The sequence below is a fragment of the Dasypus novemcinctus genome, chromosome 2 (assembly GCF_030445035.2).
Source record: "Dasypus novemcinctus isolate mDasNov1 chromosome 2, mDasNov1.1.hap2, whole genome shotgun sequence".
NCBI lineage: Eukaryota > Metazoa > Chordata > Mammalia > Cingulata > Dasypodidae > Dasypus > Dasypus novemcinctus.
In genome coordinates this window covers 61,227,612-61,246,379 of record NC_080674.1, presented here as the reverse complement: position 1 = coordinate 61,246,379, position 18,768 = coordinate 61,227,612, and the positions used below count along the sequence as shown (strand labels likewise).

Sequence of the window (18,768 nt, the reverse complement as noted above, 5' to 3'; positions counted from 1 at the left end):
TGAGTGTGAAGTCTAAACATCCATTGCCTAACACAAGATCATTAAGATGCTTTATACTTCTGGCTCTTATATTTATGTCTTTGATCCATTTTGTATTAATTTTTTAAAAAGATTTATTTTATTTCTCTCCCCATTCCCCCCACCCCAGTTGTCTGTTCTCTGTGTCTATTTGCTGTGTGTTCTTTGTCCGCTTCTGTTGTTGTCAGCAGCATGGGAATCTGTGTTTCTTTTTGTTGTGTCATCTTGCTGTGTCAGCTCTCCGTGTATGCGGTGCCATTCCTGGGCAGACTGCACTTTCCTTCGCCCTGGGCAGCTTTCATTATGGGGTGCACTCCTTGCACGTGGGGCTCTCCTACGCAGGGACACCCCTGCGTGGCACAGCACTCCTTGCGCGCATCAGCACTGCGCATGGGCCAGCTCCACACCGGTCAAGGAGGCCTGGGGTTTGAACCATGGACCTCCCATGTGGTAGACAGATGCCCTATCCATTGGGCCAAGTCTGCTTCCCTGTATTAATTTTTATCTGATGTGGGATACTGGTCCACCTTCACTGTTTTTCATATGGAGATCCAGATTCCCCAGCCCCATTTGTTAAAGAGACATTTCTTTCCCAATAGTGGGCTTTGCCCTCTTGCCAAAAATTTGTTGGCTGTAAATATGAGGGTTGACTTCTGAACTCTCAATCCAAATCCATTGGTTTATATGAGTGTTCTTGCACTAGTACTATGTTCTTTTGATTGCTTTGACTTTGTAATAAGTTTTAAGATTGGTGTTTTAGTTGCTAAAGGCTGCTGGGAGCAATGTACCAGAAATGTGTTGGCTTTTATAATGGGAACTTATTAGGTTGAATTCTTATAGTTTTGAGGCCATGAAAGTATCCAAATCAAGGCATCTTCAAGAGATGCTACTTCACCAAGTTGTAGCTGTGGACAAATATGTACATGGTGATTTTACCTAAAGATACTTTCTCTCCAAGCTCAACTGTGGGTGATCAAGCACATGGCATGGCACAATGCCTGTTTGTTCATCTCCCCCCTCTCCTCCAGCTTTTCTCTATTCTGGGCTCATCAACTTCTGGGGCCTCTCTCAGTCTCTGTCTTTTTTTTCCCCCTATGTCTGCTCCTTTTAGTCTCCGTTTATAAAGGACTCCAGTAAGAGGATTACGACCTAACCTGAGTCATGCAGTCTAATCAAAGGCTCTTAACAGAAGTAATTTAATTAAAGAGTTTCCACCTACAACTGGTTTACATGAACAGGAATGGATTTGCTCTAAGGACATGATCTTTCCTGGGGTCCACAAAAAGCTTCAAACTGTTACAATTGGGAAGTGTGAGTCCTGCTACTTCATTCTTCATTTTCCAGATGGCTTTGTCCCCTCAGTGCCCTTTTCCTTACACATACATTTGATGATTGGCTTTTCCATTTCTGCAAGTAAGTATGTTGGAATTTTGATCCAGTTTGGCTATCTTAACAATTCTTAGTCTTCCAATCCATGAACATGGACTGTCCTTCCATTTTTTTAGGTCTTCTTAGATTTCTTTTAGCAGCATTCTGTAGTCTTCTGTGTTCAAACCCTTTACTTCCTTGGTGAAATTTATTCCTAGATATTTGATTCTTTTAGTTGCTATTGTAAATGGAACTTTAAAAAACAAAACAAAACAAACTTCTTCTCATTGTTCATTGCTTGGTCTTCCAAAATCTCCCACTTTGCTGAATTCATTTATTAGGTCTAAGAGCTTTGTTGTATTGATAGATTTTTCTGTGTATTGGATCATGTCATCTGCAAAAAAGTGAAGCTTTACGTCTTCCATTTGTATTTGGATGCTATATATTTCTTTTTCTTGTCTAATTGCTCTGGCTCCAATTTCCAGTACAATGTTAAATAATAGTAGTGACAGCAGGCTTATCTTGTTCCTGATTTAGATGGAGTGCTTTCAGTCTTTCACCATTAATTATGTTAGCCGTTAGCTTTGGATTTTTTGTGTATGCCCTCTATCATGTTGAAGAAGTTTCCTTTTCTTCCTTGTGTTCTACTTATTTTTCCCACGAAAGGGTGGTAGATTTTGTAAATGACTCTTTTCTCCATCAATTGAGATGATTATATGTTTTTTCCCCATTCATTTTGTTAATGTGGTGTATTACATTAATTGGTTTTCTTATGTTGAAGCACCCTTGCATACCTGGGATAAATCCATCTTGATCATGTTGTATAATTCTTTTCATGCACTTTGGATTAGATTTGTTAGTATTTTGTTGAGGATTTTTCCATCTATAGTCATAAGAGATATTGATCTGTAATTTTCTTTTACTTGTAGTATCTCGATCTGACTTTGGTATAAATAGTTATTTTGGTCTCATAGAATGAATTGAGGATGTTTCCTCCTGTTCAATTTTTTGGAAGGGTTTGTCAGGCTTGGTGTTAATGTTTCTTGCTATGTTTGATAACATTCCCCTGTGAAGCCATTTGGTCCTGGACTTTTCTTTTTGGGTGATTTTTGATTACTGATTCAATCTCTTTACCTAGTTATTTGTTTGTTGACATCTTTCATTTCTTTCTGAGTCAGTGTAGGAGTTCCTATGTTTCTAGGAATTTGTCCATTTCATCTAGGTTACCTAATTTGTTGGCATACAGTTCTTAGTATTTTCTTATACTTTCTTAATATTATAAAAACTAGATTTTTAAAGCCCTCTCTGGCACTGGCAAGCTAAGCCAGAGTCTGGACCCCACTGCTTCCTGCTGGAAGATTGGAGGAATGGGTGACAGAAACTTCTGTGTGGAGCAAGCAATTCGCTGGCATTTACTGTTAATTCACCAGCTTCTTCCTCCCTCTCTTCCCTGAATGGCGCACAGTTTTCTGCTGAACTCTGGAGTTTTGCGATATTGATTCGGACATTTCCTGCCTGTTTAATAATTGTTCTGGTGGAAGGATTGATTCTTAGAGCTTTCTACTCTACCATCTTCATACAATTCAAGACTACTCTGGATCCTTTTAAATGAAGAAGATATAATATTTTGTGAGTTATGTCGATGCATTCTTTAAAAGCCTAATCTTACATGTTGAATTTTTATTATTAACCAAGTAGAAAAGAAACGTGTCTAACTTATCATACCTCTTTTTAGTGTCTGTCAATAGAAAGACCTCAGGTTTTCTGGGGATGTCCTCTGTAATCTGCACCATTCTCTTCAACTCTTGCTAAACTGTGTTGTCTTTGAATATATGTTTTATCTGTATGTGAAACTTTATTGAGTCTTTCCTCTATTCAATTGCACCACCACTATATGGTGACAGTAAAAATGGTAAAAAATAAAGGAAAAAAGTCAGTCTAAAGGATCATATTAAATAAAATAAATCTTAAAAAAAAGAATATAGTTGTTAATATGAATCTATGGAAGCAGTCACTATATTTCATATTGCTGCCTACTGCAAAGAGACTAACTAGCATGAAGTATTTTGAACTTAAAAATTCCATAGGATTCAGGTTATGGAGGTGATAATTTTTAGAATTTGTTTGAAAATGGTGATGCCTCTAAGAACTGCTCAGACAGGCATCTCTGTTAAATCTCTTTAAGGTAAGTGAAATGCATATTTTTCCCATGCTAGTTTATGAGAAGATCATCCCATCTCAGATGGTCATGTGCCAGGTAGGATGTGCACCTTGCACTTTGGGCTCTTTCTCACCAACTATTCAAGTTTGGTTTTTGCAAATTAGACTGCACTCAGTTACCAGTATAAAAGGAAGTTCATCTGTGTTTATTTTTAAATCCTTTTTTTTTTTTTTAGATGGTTCAGACATTTTCCCATTGCATCTTGTGTTCCAAAGATGAAGTGGACTTGGATGAATTATTAGCTGCTAGGTTGGTGACATTTCTGATGGACAATTATCAGGAGATTCTGAAAGTTCCTTTGGCCTTGCAGACCTCTATAGAGGAGCGTGTGGCTCATCTACGAAGAGTGCAGGTAAAGGAGAGGATATTGTCAATCTGATAAAATGAGCAGTGGAAAGTCATGTAAGCTTGTTAGGATTCTTAGGAATTTTTTTTTTGTGAGGATTAATTAATACATACAAAATGTTTGCAACAGGACCTGGCACCTAGTAAGTACTACCTAGATGTTTGCTATTACCATAAAAAGGTTTATGAAACTATGTACTTGGTTTTGTTTATGTCAATTAATGTTGCATACTTTTATTTAATACTTAAAACAATTTTATTTTGGTAATGATGCTGCATAATTTTTTTTTATCAATATTTTGAAACATATTTATAAACCATACAGTCCATCTAAAGTGTACAATCAATGATGGCATTTGGTATAATCATAGAACTGTGCATTCATCACTGAAATCAATATTAGAGCATTTTCATTATTCTAAAATAAATATTCCCACCCCTTAGTAGTCACCTCTCAATCCTTCTGTCCTTCCCCTGTCTTATATAACTGCTAATCTATTTCCCTTTTTTATAACTTTATTTGTATTTACATTTTGTATAGATGGAATGAAAGAGTGTGTAGTACTTTCTGTCTGGTTTCTTACGCTTATCATACTTCCCTTTTTTCCTTTTTTTTACCTTAGATGGAAGAATATTAATATATTTTCCTATTCCCTACAGTCCATAGTTTAATTTGGTTATATTTTTGCCCAAATATCACCCTATTATTAACATCTTGCAACATTAATGTACATTTGTTCTGTTGTAGAGAAAAACATTCTTATATATGCACTATTAACCATACTCATTTCTCATAAGAGGGTTCACCATGCTATACAGTCCCATGTTTCATTTTTTTGCTTTCCTTCTAGTGATACACATGACCTTAGATTTTTCCTTTCAACCACTATCATACCCATAAATTGGCGCTGCTACTTACAAACACTAAAATATGCTTTCATCATTTCTATCCATTTACAAGCATTTGTAAACAACCATTTTTACCAATTCTGCACAGATTAAGCCTCAACTTTCCATTTGTTATTCTCACTCTATCTTCCAATGACCTATAGACTATTTTATTTTATTTTATTTTATTTTATTTATTTATATCCCCCCCCCCCCCCCGCCCCGGTTGTCTGTTCTCTGTATCTATTTGCTGCGTCTTGTTTCTTTTAGACTGACTATTAACTCCACGAGTTTACTCATTATTTTTAGTTTGTAATAGTGAAATCATACAATATTTGTCCTTTTGTGTCTGGCTTGCTTTACTCAATATAATGTTCTCAAGTTTCATCCATGTTGTAATGTACTTCATGACTTTACTTCTTATTAACTGAATAATATTCCATCATATGTATATATCACAATTTGTTTTTCCATTCACTGGTTGATGGGCACCTGGGTTCTTTCAGTCTTTTGGCAATTGTGAATAATGCCACTATGAATTGGTGTGCAGATGTCTGTTCATGTCGCTGCTCTCAGTTCTTCTGGGTATATACCTACTAGTGGTATTGCTGGATCACATGGCTGATCTATATTTTAATTCCTTAGGAACCACCAAACAGTCTTCCACAGTGGCTGTACCATTCTACATTCCCACCACCAGTGAATAGGTGTTCCTATTCCTCCATAACCTCTCCAACACTTGTAATTTTCTTTTTTTTAAAAATGTTTTTGTATCCATTCTAGTGGGTATGAAATGATATCTCATTGTAGTTTTGGTTTGTGTATCTCTAATAGCTAGTGATGTTGAGCTGTTTTTTTTTGTTGTTGTTGTTGTTTTTTCCATTTGTGTTTCCTCTTTGGAAAAATGCCTATTCAAGTTTTTTGTCCATTTATTAATTGGGTTGCTTGTCTTTTTATCATTCAGTTGTAGGATCTCTTTATATAATATGGAAATCAAACCCTAATCAGATATGTGGTTTCCAAATATTTTCTCCAATTGAATATATTCCTTTTTTTTTTTCTCTTCCCTGATTTTGTAGACTGGGACATAAGTGAATAGAACAGTACTTTTCTATCCAACCACTTATCCTATCCTGTTTCAATTTTCCAAAGTTTTATTAACAGAACAGGGAAGCTACTCTAAATTAGGTTGCCTTTTTACCTTTGTGACAAAGTCATTTGAAGTGTTAAAATATTTAATTTTGAGAAGGTCCAATATCTCTGTTTTTTCTTTTGTTGCTCGTGCTTTTGGTGTAGGGTCTTAAGAACTCACCTCCTACCACCAAATCTTGAAGAGGCTTTCCTACTTTATCTTCTAGGAATTTTATGGTTCTGTCTTTTATGTTTAGGTCTTTGATGCATTTTGAGTTATTTTTATCTAGGAAGTGAGATGGGAGTCCTGTTTCATTCTTTCAATTGTAGATATTCTGTTCTCTCAGCACCATTTTTTTTTAAACGTATTTTTTATTTATTTTTAAAAGATACATAGATCATATAAAATGTTACCTTAAAAAAATATAGGAGATTCCCATATGCCCCACTCCCCTCACCATCCCCCCTTTTCCCACATCAACAACTTCTTTCATTAGTGTGGTACATTCATTGCATTTGATGAATACATTTTGGAGCACTATTACACAGCCTGGATTATAGTTTACACTGTAGTTTACACTCTCTCCCAATCCATTCAGTGGTTTATGATAGGATATATATTGTCCTGCATCTGTCCCTGCAACATCATTCAGGACAATTTCAAGTTCCAAAAATTCCCCCATATTGCACCTCTTTTTCCCTCTCCCTGCCTTCAGCAACTCCAGTAGCCAGTCTCTCCACATCAGTGATATAATTTCTTCCATTGCTAGAGTCACAATAATTCTACAGTGGAATAGCAGTGAGTCCATTCTAGTCCATATTTTATTTCCCAATCCTGAGGACTCTGGGATGGTGATGCCCCCTCCACCTCTTAATTGAGAGGGTGCTTTCATCCCGCATGGCGATGGATGGGATTCTCCTGCTTGCAGTTGTAGACTCTCTCAGTTCCTTGGTTTGGTGGTTGACTATTCCTCACCTCCTTGTTAGCTAACCTGAGTAAGTCCAACAAACTGGAGAGTAGGTTTTGCAACTCCGCTGAGGCTCAGGGTCCAGCTGGGACATGGGCAGGCCAGAGATTCAAGTCTCCTAGACATACACCAACCTCGGTGCCAACCATAGGTTCAGTAAAAGGGACAGAAGAGGCATGTGTAGAAAAGTAATATCTGAATCCAACTCTGTCACACTCAGGAGCACAAAATTCAAAATAGGGCCCATTGGCAAGCACCAAACTCCAGAGCCATCTGCCAAGACTAGGACCTGGGTGTCTCTGTAACCCTCAGGAGCACCACTACCTGGGGTTGTATCACTTTGTCTATGCGATTCTGCTGAGATGTGCATAAGTGCAACCCCTCTGTCTGATGACATCCCACCTCATTTTGAAGCCTCTTAGCCAAGTAAACTAATTTGTCTTTACCATTTCCCCTTTCATTCACGGTCCTTTTCCAGTTGCATCACCAGCTGGCCAGCACTATTTTTTGAAGAGACTATTAACATTCCGATAAAGTGGACTTGGTAGGCTTGTAAAAATTCAGTTGACCATGGAGGTGAAGTTCTGTTCCTGAAGTGTCAATTCAATTTCTTTGATCAATGTGTCTCTCTTTATGCCAATACCATGCTGTTTTGACCACTTTAGCTTTGTACTATACTTTTAGATTAGGAGGTGTGAGTCTTCCCACTTCGCTCTTCTATTTCAGGATGTTTTGACTATTCAGAGCCCCTTTCCCTTCCAAATAAACTTGGTAATTGACTTTTCTATTTCTGTAAAGTATACTATTGGAATTTTGATTGGGATTGCATTGAGTCTGTAAATCAATTTGGGTAGAATTGACATCTTAATTAGTCTTCTAAACCATAAATATGGCATGTCCTTCCATTTGTTTAGTAAGTCTTCTTTGATTTCTTTAGCACTGTTTTATAGTTTTCTCAGTATAGGTCTTTTACATCCCTGGATGAATTAATTCTTATATATTTATTTCTTTTTATTGCTATTGTAAGTGGATTTATTTTCTTGATTTCCTTGCCAGATTGCTCATTACTAGTGTATAGAAACACTCCTGATTTTTGCGTGTTTATTTTATATCCTGCCACATTTCTGAGTTTATTAGCTTTAGCAGCTCTGATATAGATATTTAGGATTTACTAAATATGAGATTATGTCATCTATTAATAGTGAGAGTTTCACTTCTTCATTTTCAATTTGGATACCTTTTATTTCTTTTTCTTGCCTAACTGCTCTAACTAGAATTTTTTTTTTTTTTTTTTTTAAATAATGTATTTTTTTTTTATTATTTTCAATTCAAGCTCATGAACTCTCGCGGGGACACCCCTGCATGGCAGGGCACTCCTTGCATGCATCAGCACTGCGCCAGCGCCACATGGGTCAGGGAGGCCCCGGGTTTGAACCGCAGGCCTCCCATGTGGTAGACGGATGCCCTAACCACTGGGCCAAGTCCGCCGCCTTAGAATTCTTATCATAATATTTAATAGCAAGGGTGTCAGTGAGCATCTCTGTCTTGTTCCCAATATTAGAGGGAAAGTTTTCAACCTTTTCCCATTGAGTAAGATGCTGGCTGTGTTTTTTTTTGTATATGCCCTGTATCACTTTGAGTAATTTTCATTATATTCCTATCTTTTGAAATCTTTTTTTCAGAAAAGGATGTTTGATTTTGTCAAATGCTTTTTCTGTGTCAATAGAGATGATCATGTGGTTTTTTTCTCTCTTTTGTTAATGTGGTGCATTACATTAATTGATTTTCTTGTGTTGAAACACCCAACCCTCTTGATTGTGCTATATAATTATTATTTTTTAATTATTGAAGTATATCACTCATACATAAACATACATAAACAATAAGTGTATAGTAATAGTTGTGAACTTACAAAACAAAAAAACATAACGTCATACAGGGCTTTCCTACCTTACCCTACCACCATACCTTACATTGTTATGAAAACATTTTTAACTAATGACGAAAGGGTGCCTCAAAATATTACTAATAACCAAAGTATCTTACATTTGGTGTATTTTTTCCCCAACCTACCCTTTTATTATTATTTTTAAAATTGTTATATCATTTATACATGATACATGAATATACATAAACAATAAGTGTGTAAAAAAGTTGTGACTATACAAAGCAGACATGTATAACATCATACAGAGGTCCCATACATCCACCCACTGCCAACACTTTGCATTGTTTTGAGACATTTGTTACAAATATGAAAATATCATCAAAATCTTACTACTAACTATAGTCCTTATCTTACGTTTGGTATATTTTTCTCCCAACCCACCCTATTATTTTTATTTTTAAAATTTAAAAAAAATGTTTATTAAAGTATATCATTCATACATGACCACACATAAACAATAAGTGTAAAGACTGTGGACTTACAAAATAAACATACATAGCATGACACAGGGGTCTCATACATTACCTTTCCACCAGGTCTTTGCATTGGTGTGAAACATTTGTTACAAACTGCTAGAGTATTGTCAAAATATTACTACCAACTATATTCCTTATCTTATATTTGGTGTATTTTTCCCCGATCCCATACTATTTTTTTAAAATGTATTTTTGTTACAGATATTGTGAATCTGCAAAACAATCATTCAGGTATATAGATTTCCTATACAACTCCACACCCTGGTGGAACATTTGTTACAGGTTATGAGATAATATCATCAGACTGTTATCACCAATCATGGTCCATAGCATACATTTGGCATACTTTTTCCATACATCTCCATTATCAACACAGTATAGCTTGGCTTTAATGCAAGAATATTATAGTATTGCTGTTAACCACAGTCTATAGGTCACACCAATTGTAGTTTTCCCATGTTTCTCCATATTCCCATCACCCTGCAATAGTGATGTACATCTGCTCTAGCCCACAGAAGGACTCTCTTGCATTTTTCTTTAACCACAATTCTCAACCACCTCTGGGTTCACTGTGTTATTCAGTCCCTAGATTATTCTTTAGCTTTCTTTCTATTGACATTTACTTCCCAGACTACCTTTTTCAGTCTCAATCCCATTTATAAACCAGTTGTTACTCACTGTAATGTGTAACTATCAACTCTGTCCATCTCCACGCTTTTACAGTCAAGTTAATTAAAACTTCTACGTACATTAAGCATCTATAGTTCTTCTCGACCCTCCTCTTATCTCCTTATAACCTATACTCTAGGTTTTAATTCCATATGTTTATTATTTGTATTTAGTTCATATTAATGAGACCATGCAATATTTATCCTTTTGTGTCGGGTTTACTTCGCTTAGTATAATGTTTTCAAGACTCATCTATGTTATCACATATGTCCCAATTTCATTTCTTCTTATAGCAGCATAGTATTCCATCGTACATATATACCACATTTTGTTTATCCATTCATTGGTGGGTGGATGCTTGGGTTGTTTCCGTCTTTTGGCAATTGTGAACAATGCTGCAATGAACATTGGTGCGTAGATGTCTGTTTGTGTCATAGTTTTTAGTTCTGGATATATTCCTAGAGAGGAATTGCTGGATCATGTGGCAGTTCTATATTTAGCTTCCTCAGGAACTGCCAAACTGTCTTCCACAGAGGCTGCACCATTTTACACTCCCACCAACAGTGAAGGAGTGTTCCTATTTCTCCACATCCTCTCTATCATTTATTGTCTATTTTTTAAATAATGGCTATTCTATGTGGTGTTAGATAATATCTCATTGTTGTTTTAATAGACATTTCCCTAATAGCTAGTGATATGGAACATTTTTCATGTGCTTTTTGGCCATTTGTATTACCTCTTTGGAGAAATATCTATTTAAATCTTTTGCCCTTTTTTAATTGGATTGCTTGCTCTTTTATTGTTGAGTTGTATGATCTCTTTATATAGAATGGAAATCAAACCCTTATCAGATAAGTGGTTTCCAAATATTTTCTCCCATTGACTGGGCTGCCTTTTTACCTTCTTAATGAAGAAATGTTTTAGTTTGAGGAGGTCCCATTCATCCATGTTGTCTTTTATAGCTTGTGCTTTTGGTGTAAGGTTTACGAATCCACCACCTACCATCAGGTCTTGAAGATGTTCTTCTAGGAACTTTATTGTACTTCCTTTTATATTTAGGTCTTTGATCCTTTTTGAGTTAATTTTTGTATAAGGTGTGAGGTAGGGGTCTTCTTTCTTTCTTTTGGCTATGGATATCCAGTTCTCCCAACACCATTTATTGAATAAACTGTTCTGCCCCAACTGGGAGGGCTTGACAGGCTTGTCAAAATCACTTGGTCATAGATGTGAAGGTCTGTTTCTGAACCATCAGTTCGGTTCCATTGGTCTATGTGTCTATTTTTATACCAATACCATGCTGTTTTTTTTTTTTTTTTTTTTTTTTTTTAAAGATTTATTTTTATTTATTTAATTCCCCTCCCCTCCCCTGGTTGTCTGTTTTCTGTGTCTCTTTGCTGCGTCTTGTTTCTTTGTCCGCTTCGTCAGCGGCACGGGAAGTGTGGGCGGCGCCATTCCTGGGCAGGCTGCTCCCTCCTTCGCGCTGGGCGGCTCTCCTTACGGGCGCACTCCTTGCGCGTGGGGCTCCCCTACGCGGGGGACACCCCTGCATGGGACAGCACTCCTTGCGTGCATCAGCACTGCGCATGGGCCAGCTCCACACGGGTCAAGGAGGCCCGGGGCTTGAACCGGGGACCTCCCATGTGGTAGACGGACGCCCTAACCACTGGGCCAAAGTCCGTTTCCCTACCATGCTGTTTTTACCACTGTAGCTAAGTAATATGATTTAACGTCTGGAAATGAGAGTCCTCCAACTTCACTTTTCCTTTTTAAGATGTTTCTGGCTATTCGGGGCCTCTTACCCTTCCAGATAAATTTGATAATTAGATGTTTCCATTTGCTTAAAAAATGCTGGTGGAATTTTTATTGGGTTGCATTGAATCTATATCAATTTGGGTAGAATTGACATCTTAATGATATTTAGTCTTCCAATCCATGAGCATGGAATGTTCTTCCAATTGTTAGGTCTTTTTTTATTTCTTTTAGCAATGCATTATAGTTTTCTGAATACAAGTGGTTTGAATCCTTGGTTAAGTTTATTCCTAAATATTTGATTCTTTTGTTGCTATTGTAAATGGAATTTTTTTCCTGACTTCCTCCTTAGATTGTGCATTATTAGTGTATAGAAACACCACTGATTTTTGTGTATTGATCTTGTATCCTGACACTCTACTGAAATTATTTATTAGCTCTAGCAGCTTTGCTGTAGATATTTCTGGATTTTCTAGATATACAATGATATCATCTGCAAACAGTGAAAGTTTTAATCTTACATTCCAATTTGGATGCCTTCTATTTCTTTTTCTTGCCTGATTGCTCTAGCTAGAACCTCTAGTACTATATTGAACAACAGTGATCACAGTGGGCATCCTTGTCTTGTCCCTGGTCTCAACGGGAAAGCTTTTAGTTTTTCACCATTGAGTCCAATATTAGCTGTGGGTTTTTCATATATGGCCTTTATCATGTTGAGAAAATTTCCTTCAATTCCTATTTTTTGTACTATTTTCATCAAGAAAGGATGGTGTATTTTGTCAAATGCCTTTTCTGCATCAATTGATAAGATGATATGATTTTTCTTCTTTGATTTATTAATGTGGTATATTATGTTGATTGATTTTCTTGTGTTGAACCAGACTTGCATGCCTGGTATAAAACCCACTTGATCCTGATGGATAATTCTTTTAATGTGTTCTTGGATTCGATTGGCAAGTATTTTATTGAGGATTTTTGCATCTGTATTCATTAGAGAAATGGGTCTGTAATTTTCTTTTTTTGTAATATCTTTATCTGGCTTTGGTATTAGGGTAATATTGGCTTCATAAAATGTGTTTGGTAGCATTCCTTCTTGTTGAATTTTTGGAAGAGCTTGAGTAAGATAGGTATTAAATCTTCTTTGAATGCTTGGTAGAACTCACCTGTGAAATTGTCTGGTCCTGGGCTTTTCATTTTGGGGAGCTGTTTGATGACTGTTTCAGTTTCTTTCCTTGTGCTTGGCTTGTTGAGGTCTTCTATTTCTTTTAGTGTCAGTGTAGATTGTTTGTACATTCCTATGAATTTTTCCATTTCATCTACATTGTCTAGTTTTTTGGCATAGTATTCTCTTATGATCTCCCTTATTTCTGTGGGGTCAGTAGTAAGGTTTCCTTTTTCATTTTTTATTTCATTTATTTGCATCTTCTCTCTTTTTTTTTCTTAGTCTAGCTAAGTGTTTGTCAGTTTTGTTAATCTTCTCGAAGAACCAACTTTTGGTTTGTTAATTTTCTCTATTGTTTTTTTGTTCTCAATTTCATTTATTTCTGCTCTGATCTTTGTTATTTCATTCCTTCTACTTGCTTTAGGATTAGTTTGCTGTTCTTTTTCTAGTTCCTCCAGCTGTGTAGTTAGGTCATTGATTTTAGCTCTTTCTTCTTTTTTAATGAAAGCATTGGGGGCTATAAATTTTCCTCTCAACACTGCCTTCGCAGCATCCCTTAGGTTCTGATATGTTGTATTCTCATTGTCATTCATCTCGAGATATTTATTGATTTCTCTTGAAAAGTCTTCTTTGACCCACTTGTTTTTTCAGAGTGTGTTGTTTAATCTCCATATATATGTGAATTTTCCCTTTATTTGCTGCTTGTTGATTTCCAGCTTTACTCCATTATGATCAGAGAAAGTGATTTGCTTAATTTCAATTTTGTTGAATTTATTGAGATCTGCTTTGTGTCCCAACATATGGTTTATCCTGGAGAAAGATCCATGAGCACTTGAAAAGAATGTATATCCTGCTGTTTTGGAGTGTAGTGTTCTTTATATGTCTATTAGGTTTAGTCCATTTATCATATTATTCAAGTTCTCTGTTTCTTTATTGATCTTCTGCCCAGATATTCTATCCAATGCTGAGAATGGTGTATTGAAGTCTCCAACTGTTATTGTAGAGATGTCTATTTCTCCATTCAGTTTTGCCAGTGATTGCCTCATGTATCTTGGAGCATCCTGGTTAGTTGCATATATATTTATGATTGTTATTTCTTCCTGGTGAATCATCCCTTTTATTAATATGTAATGTCCTTCCTTGTCTCTAATAACAGTTTTGCTTTTAAAGTTTGTATCACCTGATATAAGTATAGCTACTCCAGCTTTTTTTTTTTTTTTTTTTTTTTTGGTTACTGCATGTGTGGAATATCTTTTTCCAGACTTTCACTTTCAATTTATTGTTATCCTTGGGTCTAAGGTGAGTCTCTTGCAGACAACACATAGATGGCTTATATGTAATCCATTCTGCCAGTCTGTGTCTTTTGATTGGGGGAGTTTAATCCATTAACATTCAATGTTATTACTGTAAAGGCAGTTCTTATTTCATCCATTTTGATCTTTGCATTTTGTCTGTCCTTTTATATTTTACACTTTTAGTTACTGTTACTGATACAGTTGTCATTTCTAGACTCTCTTCCAGGCCTCTCTCTCCTGTCTTTTCTTTTCAGGTTGTAACACTCCTTTTAGTATTTCTTGCAAAGCTTAGAGAGTTATAAACTCTCAGTTTCTGTTTATCTGTAAATATTCTAATCTCACCCTCATTTTTAAAAGATAACCTTGCTGGGTATAAAATCCTTGGCTGGCAGTTTTTCTCCTGCAGTATCTTAAATATATTATACCACCGCCTTCTTGCCTCCATGGTTTCTGATGAGAAATTGGCACTTAATCTTATTGGGTATCCCTCATATGTTTTGCATTGCTTTTCTCTTGCTGCTCTCAGAATTCTCTCTTTGTCTCTGGCATTTGACATTCTAATTAGTATGTGTCTTGAAGTTGGTCTATTTAGATTTATTCAGATGGGAGTATGTTGTGCTTCTTGGACATGGATATCTATGTCCTTCAATAGGGTTGGGAAATTTTCCACCATTATTTCTTCAAATATTCTTTCTGCCCCTTTTCCTGTATCTTCTCCTTCAGGGACACCCATGACACATATGTTTGCATGTGTCTTGCTGTCATTTAGTTCCCTGAGACCCTGTTCCATTTTTTCCATTCTTTTCTTCATCTGTTCTTTTGTTTGTTCACTTTTGGAGGCCATGTCTTCGAGCTTCCCGATCTTTTCTTCTGCCTCCTCAAATCTGCTATTATATGATTCCAATGATTTTTTAATTTCATTTATTGCATCTTTCATTCCCATAAGGTCTATTTTTCTATTAAGCTTTCAAATTCTTCTTTCCAATATCTTCTTAATATCCTTTATCTCTTTAGCCATCTCATTGAATTTATTAAGGAGATTTGTTTGGACATCTAAGATTAGTTGTCTCAACTTCTTTATGTCATCTGCAGGTTATCTTTTTCCTTTAATTGGGCCATCTCTTCCTGTTTCTGGGTATGGATTGTAATTTTTTGTTGGTGTTTCCACATCTGACTTGCTAGATGTATTTATTCTGGGTGCAGTTTCTCCCTTTAGTTTAGGGATTTCTTATCTTTTCTCCTTTGCTGTTTGTGTAGTAGGAGCCAAGGATGTAGTTAGTGCTGTAAGCTATGGAGGCTGAGGTTGCCCACGTTGCCCCAGGAATTGATGAGGTTTCTCCCACCTTTCTCCTCATTGTCCAGAGAGCCTGTGCAGACATCAAAACCCTTCTATCCTATTGGGGGTGGGGGTGGATTCATAGGCATCTAATAGTCCAGTCCATGCAGGCTGAAGGTCTGCTGTTGTCCAAAAAGGTTGTGGAAAGACAAGCCCCCTTCTTTCCTATTGGGGGGTGAGGGTGCCATCTACAGGTCTCCACCAGACCAGGCCAAAAGCACCTACAGTTACCCAAAGAGGCTGGGCAAACACAGTCCATCTCTTATCCTATTGGGGATATAGGTGGAGCCACAGGTGCCCAACAGTCAGACTTGTACAACCCAACGGTTTCCCTGAGAGGATGAGGCAACACTAGCCCCCTCCTATCCTGTGGGGGGACAGAGGTGGAGATGGGCTCAAAGGCACTCAACAAATCTATATGGGCTGAAAACTCCTGCCATTGCCTGGAGAGGCTGAGGATGCCCAGCTTCTCTCTTATTCTCTCGGGGTGCAGGGATGCAGCCCCAGGTGTCCAATTATTCAGTCTCTGCCAGCAGAGAGCACTTGCACTTGCCTGGAAAGCCTGGTACAGGTCCCGCCAACTATCTCTCTGCTGGAAGTGGGGCTGGAGCCTAGGCTAGGGCTGCAGTCCGATGTTGATGAAAAGAAGCCCGTCCCTAATGTCGCTGGATTTCAGTCAACCAGGCTCCCTCTCATGCTGGGGCAGAGTCAAGATGGCAGCTACCAGACTCTTTCCCACTTGGACAGACTCAGACCCTAGCTAGCTCTAGGATTGTACTTTAGGCAGCCGAGTCCTCTTCCGGTTACCCAAAGACCTCAGTAGCTGAGGTCAGTGAACATCTGTCTCTTCCTCCACCGTTTATGGGAAATGGAGCTTTTAACTCCAGCCACAGAATAGCTCCTGAGGTGGCTTGCGCCTCTAGAGTAGGATGAGCACCAGCCTCTGTGGTGTGGCTTGCAACTTCCCATATAGGTGGTGCAGGTCCCCCCAGCTTCCTCCCTGCTGGAGGTGGGACTGGGATGTAGGCTAAACATGCAATCTAACCTGGGTGGAAAGAAGCCGGTCCTTACAAGCACTGATTTTCAGTCAGCGCCGCTTCCCCTCATGCCTGCGGTGGAGTCAGAATGGTGGCCACCAGCTTCCCTCTGACCTGGATAGTCTCAAAGTTTAGTTGTTCCTAAAATTCTACTTCAACCCGCTGAATCCACTAATCAGTAGCTGAAGTTGGTGCCACACTGTGTTTTCCTCCCGTTTTTATTGGGGAAGATGAAACTTCAACTCTAACCACAGAATAGCTCCCGAGGCAGCTTATATGCCATGGGCACCAACCTCCACAGTGTGGAGTGCTCTACTCACGATTCCTCTGTGCAGATGGGTAGTCTCCTCCTTCCACACTGTCAAGGATGTTGCAGGATACTCCTTTGGTCTCCTGGGTCCTCCAAAAGCTGCTTCAGGTAGCTCTGGGTGACCACCAACGGCCCTGTTTCAGGAGGTGACTCCAGGAGCTCCTTACTCTGACGCCATCTTGGCTCCACCCCACTATTACTTTTTAAAATATATTTTTATGACAGAAGTTTTGAACTTATAAAGCAATCTTGCACATGTGCAGAATTCTCATACAACACCCTTCTATCAACACACCATACTGACAACACCCTTCTATCAACACACCATACTGTGGCGGAACATTTATTACAGGTTATGAGATGTTATCATCGAACTATTACCATTAACTATGTTCCATAGTGTAAATTCGGCACACTTTTTCCATACTCCTCCATTATGAACACAGTACATCTTTGGCATAGGTGCATGAATATTACAGTATTGCTGTTAATCACAGTCCATAGGTCACGCCAGTTGTACTTTTCCCATGCTTCTCCACATTCCCACCACCCTGCAATGGTGACGTACATCTGCTCTTGCTCACAAAGGACCCTCTTACATCTGTACCATCAACCATAATTCTCATCCAACCCTGAGTTTACTGTGATATTCAGTTCCTAGATTATTCTCTAGCCTTCTGTCCATTGGCATTTACATCCCTAGACTACCCCTCCACCCACATTCCCATTTATAAATCAGCTGTTACTCACTATAATGTGTTACCTCAACTCTATACATTTTCACACTTTTACAGTAAAGTTAATTAAAACTTCTACGTCCATTAAGCATCAGTAGTCCATCTCAGTCCTCCTCTTATCTCCTTTAAGAAGCCACCACCTACCATCAGGTCTTGAAGATGTTTTCCTGTATTTTCTTTTAGGGGCTTTCTGGTTCTTGTTTTTATTTTGAGGTTTTTGATCCATTTTGAGTTAATTGTTGTAAAAGGCTTGAGATAAGGATCTTCTTTCTTTCTTTTGGCTATAGATATCCAGTTCTTCCAATATCATTTGTTGAATGGACAGTTCTGCCCAAGCCGGGTGGCTTTAACAGGCTTGTCAAAATCCCTTCACCATAGTTGTGAGGGTCTGTTTCTGAACCATCAATACAGTTCTATTGGTCTATGTACCTGTCTTTATGCCAGTACCATGCTGTTTTTACCAGATGTTTCTGACTATTTGGGACCCCTTAACCTTCCAAATAAATTTGAGAATTGTGTTTTCCATTTATTTAAAAAATGCTTGTGGAATTTTTATCGGGTTTGCATTGAATCTGGATATCAATTTGGGTAGAATTGATGTCAATGATTTTTAGTATTCCAATTCATGTTTATGGAATGTTCTTCCAATTATTTAGGTCTTTTTAAATTTCTTTTAACAATGAGTTGTAGTTGTAGCTTTACACCATTGGATAAGTTTATTCCTAAATATTTTATTCTTTTATTTGCTATTGTAAATGGATTTTTTTCCCTAACTTCCTCCTCAGATTGTGCATTACTACTGTCTTTTAAAGTCTATTTTCCTCTGATATAACTATAGCTACTCTGGTTTTGTTTTTGTTTGTTTATTTATTTATTTATTTGGTTACTGCATGCATGGAATATATTTTTCCAGCCTTTCACTCTCAATCTATTGGTATCCTTGTGTTTAAGCTTTGTCTCCTGTAGACACCATTTGGTGGCTCATATTTTCTTACCCATTCTGCCAGTCTGTGTCTTTTGATTAACATTACCAATGTAAAGGCAGTTCTTATTTCACCCATTTTGACCTTTGGGTTTTAGCTGTCATTTTATTTTTACCACCCTTTTGAG

At 37.5% G+C, this 18,768-nt stretch overlaps 1 protein-coding gene and 1 non-coding gene across 2 annotated transcripts in view; one reads left to right on the top strand and one right to left on the bottom strand.

Annotated features, from left to right (window-relative positions):
• Window positions 1-18,768, top strand: part of DEPDC1B (DEP domain containing 1B) — a 167,839-nt gene that overhangs the window by 132,949 nt on the left and 16,122 nt on the right. Inside the window, exon 9 of the mRNA XM_004458844.5 lies at window positions 3,783-3,959. Within this exon, the coding sequence (XP_004458901.1) occupies window positions 3,783-3,959 (177 nt within the window). The remainder of the gene's footprint in view (window positions 1-3,782; window positions 3,960-18,768) is intronic.
• On the bottom strand, window positions 5,912-6,049 carry LOC111764238 (small nucleolar RNA SNORA36 family). Its single transcript, XR_002796900.1, has one exon. It is a non-coding gene; the product is annotated as a small nucleolar RNA SNORA36 family (small nucleolar RNA).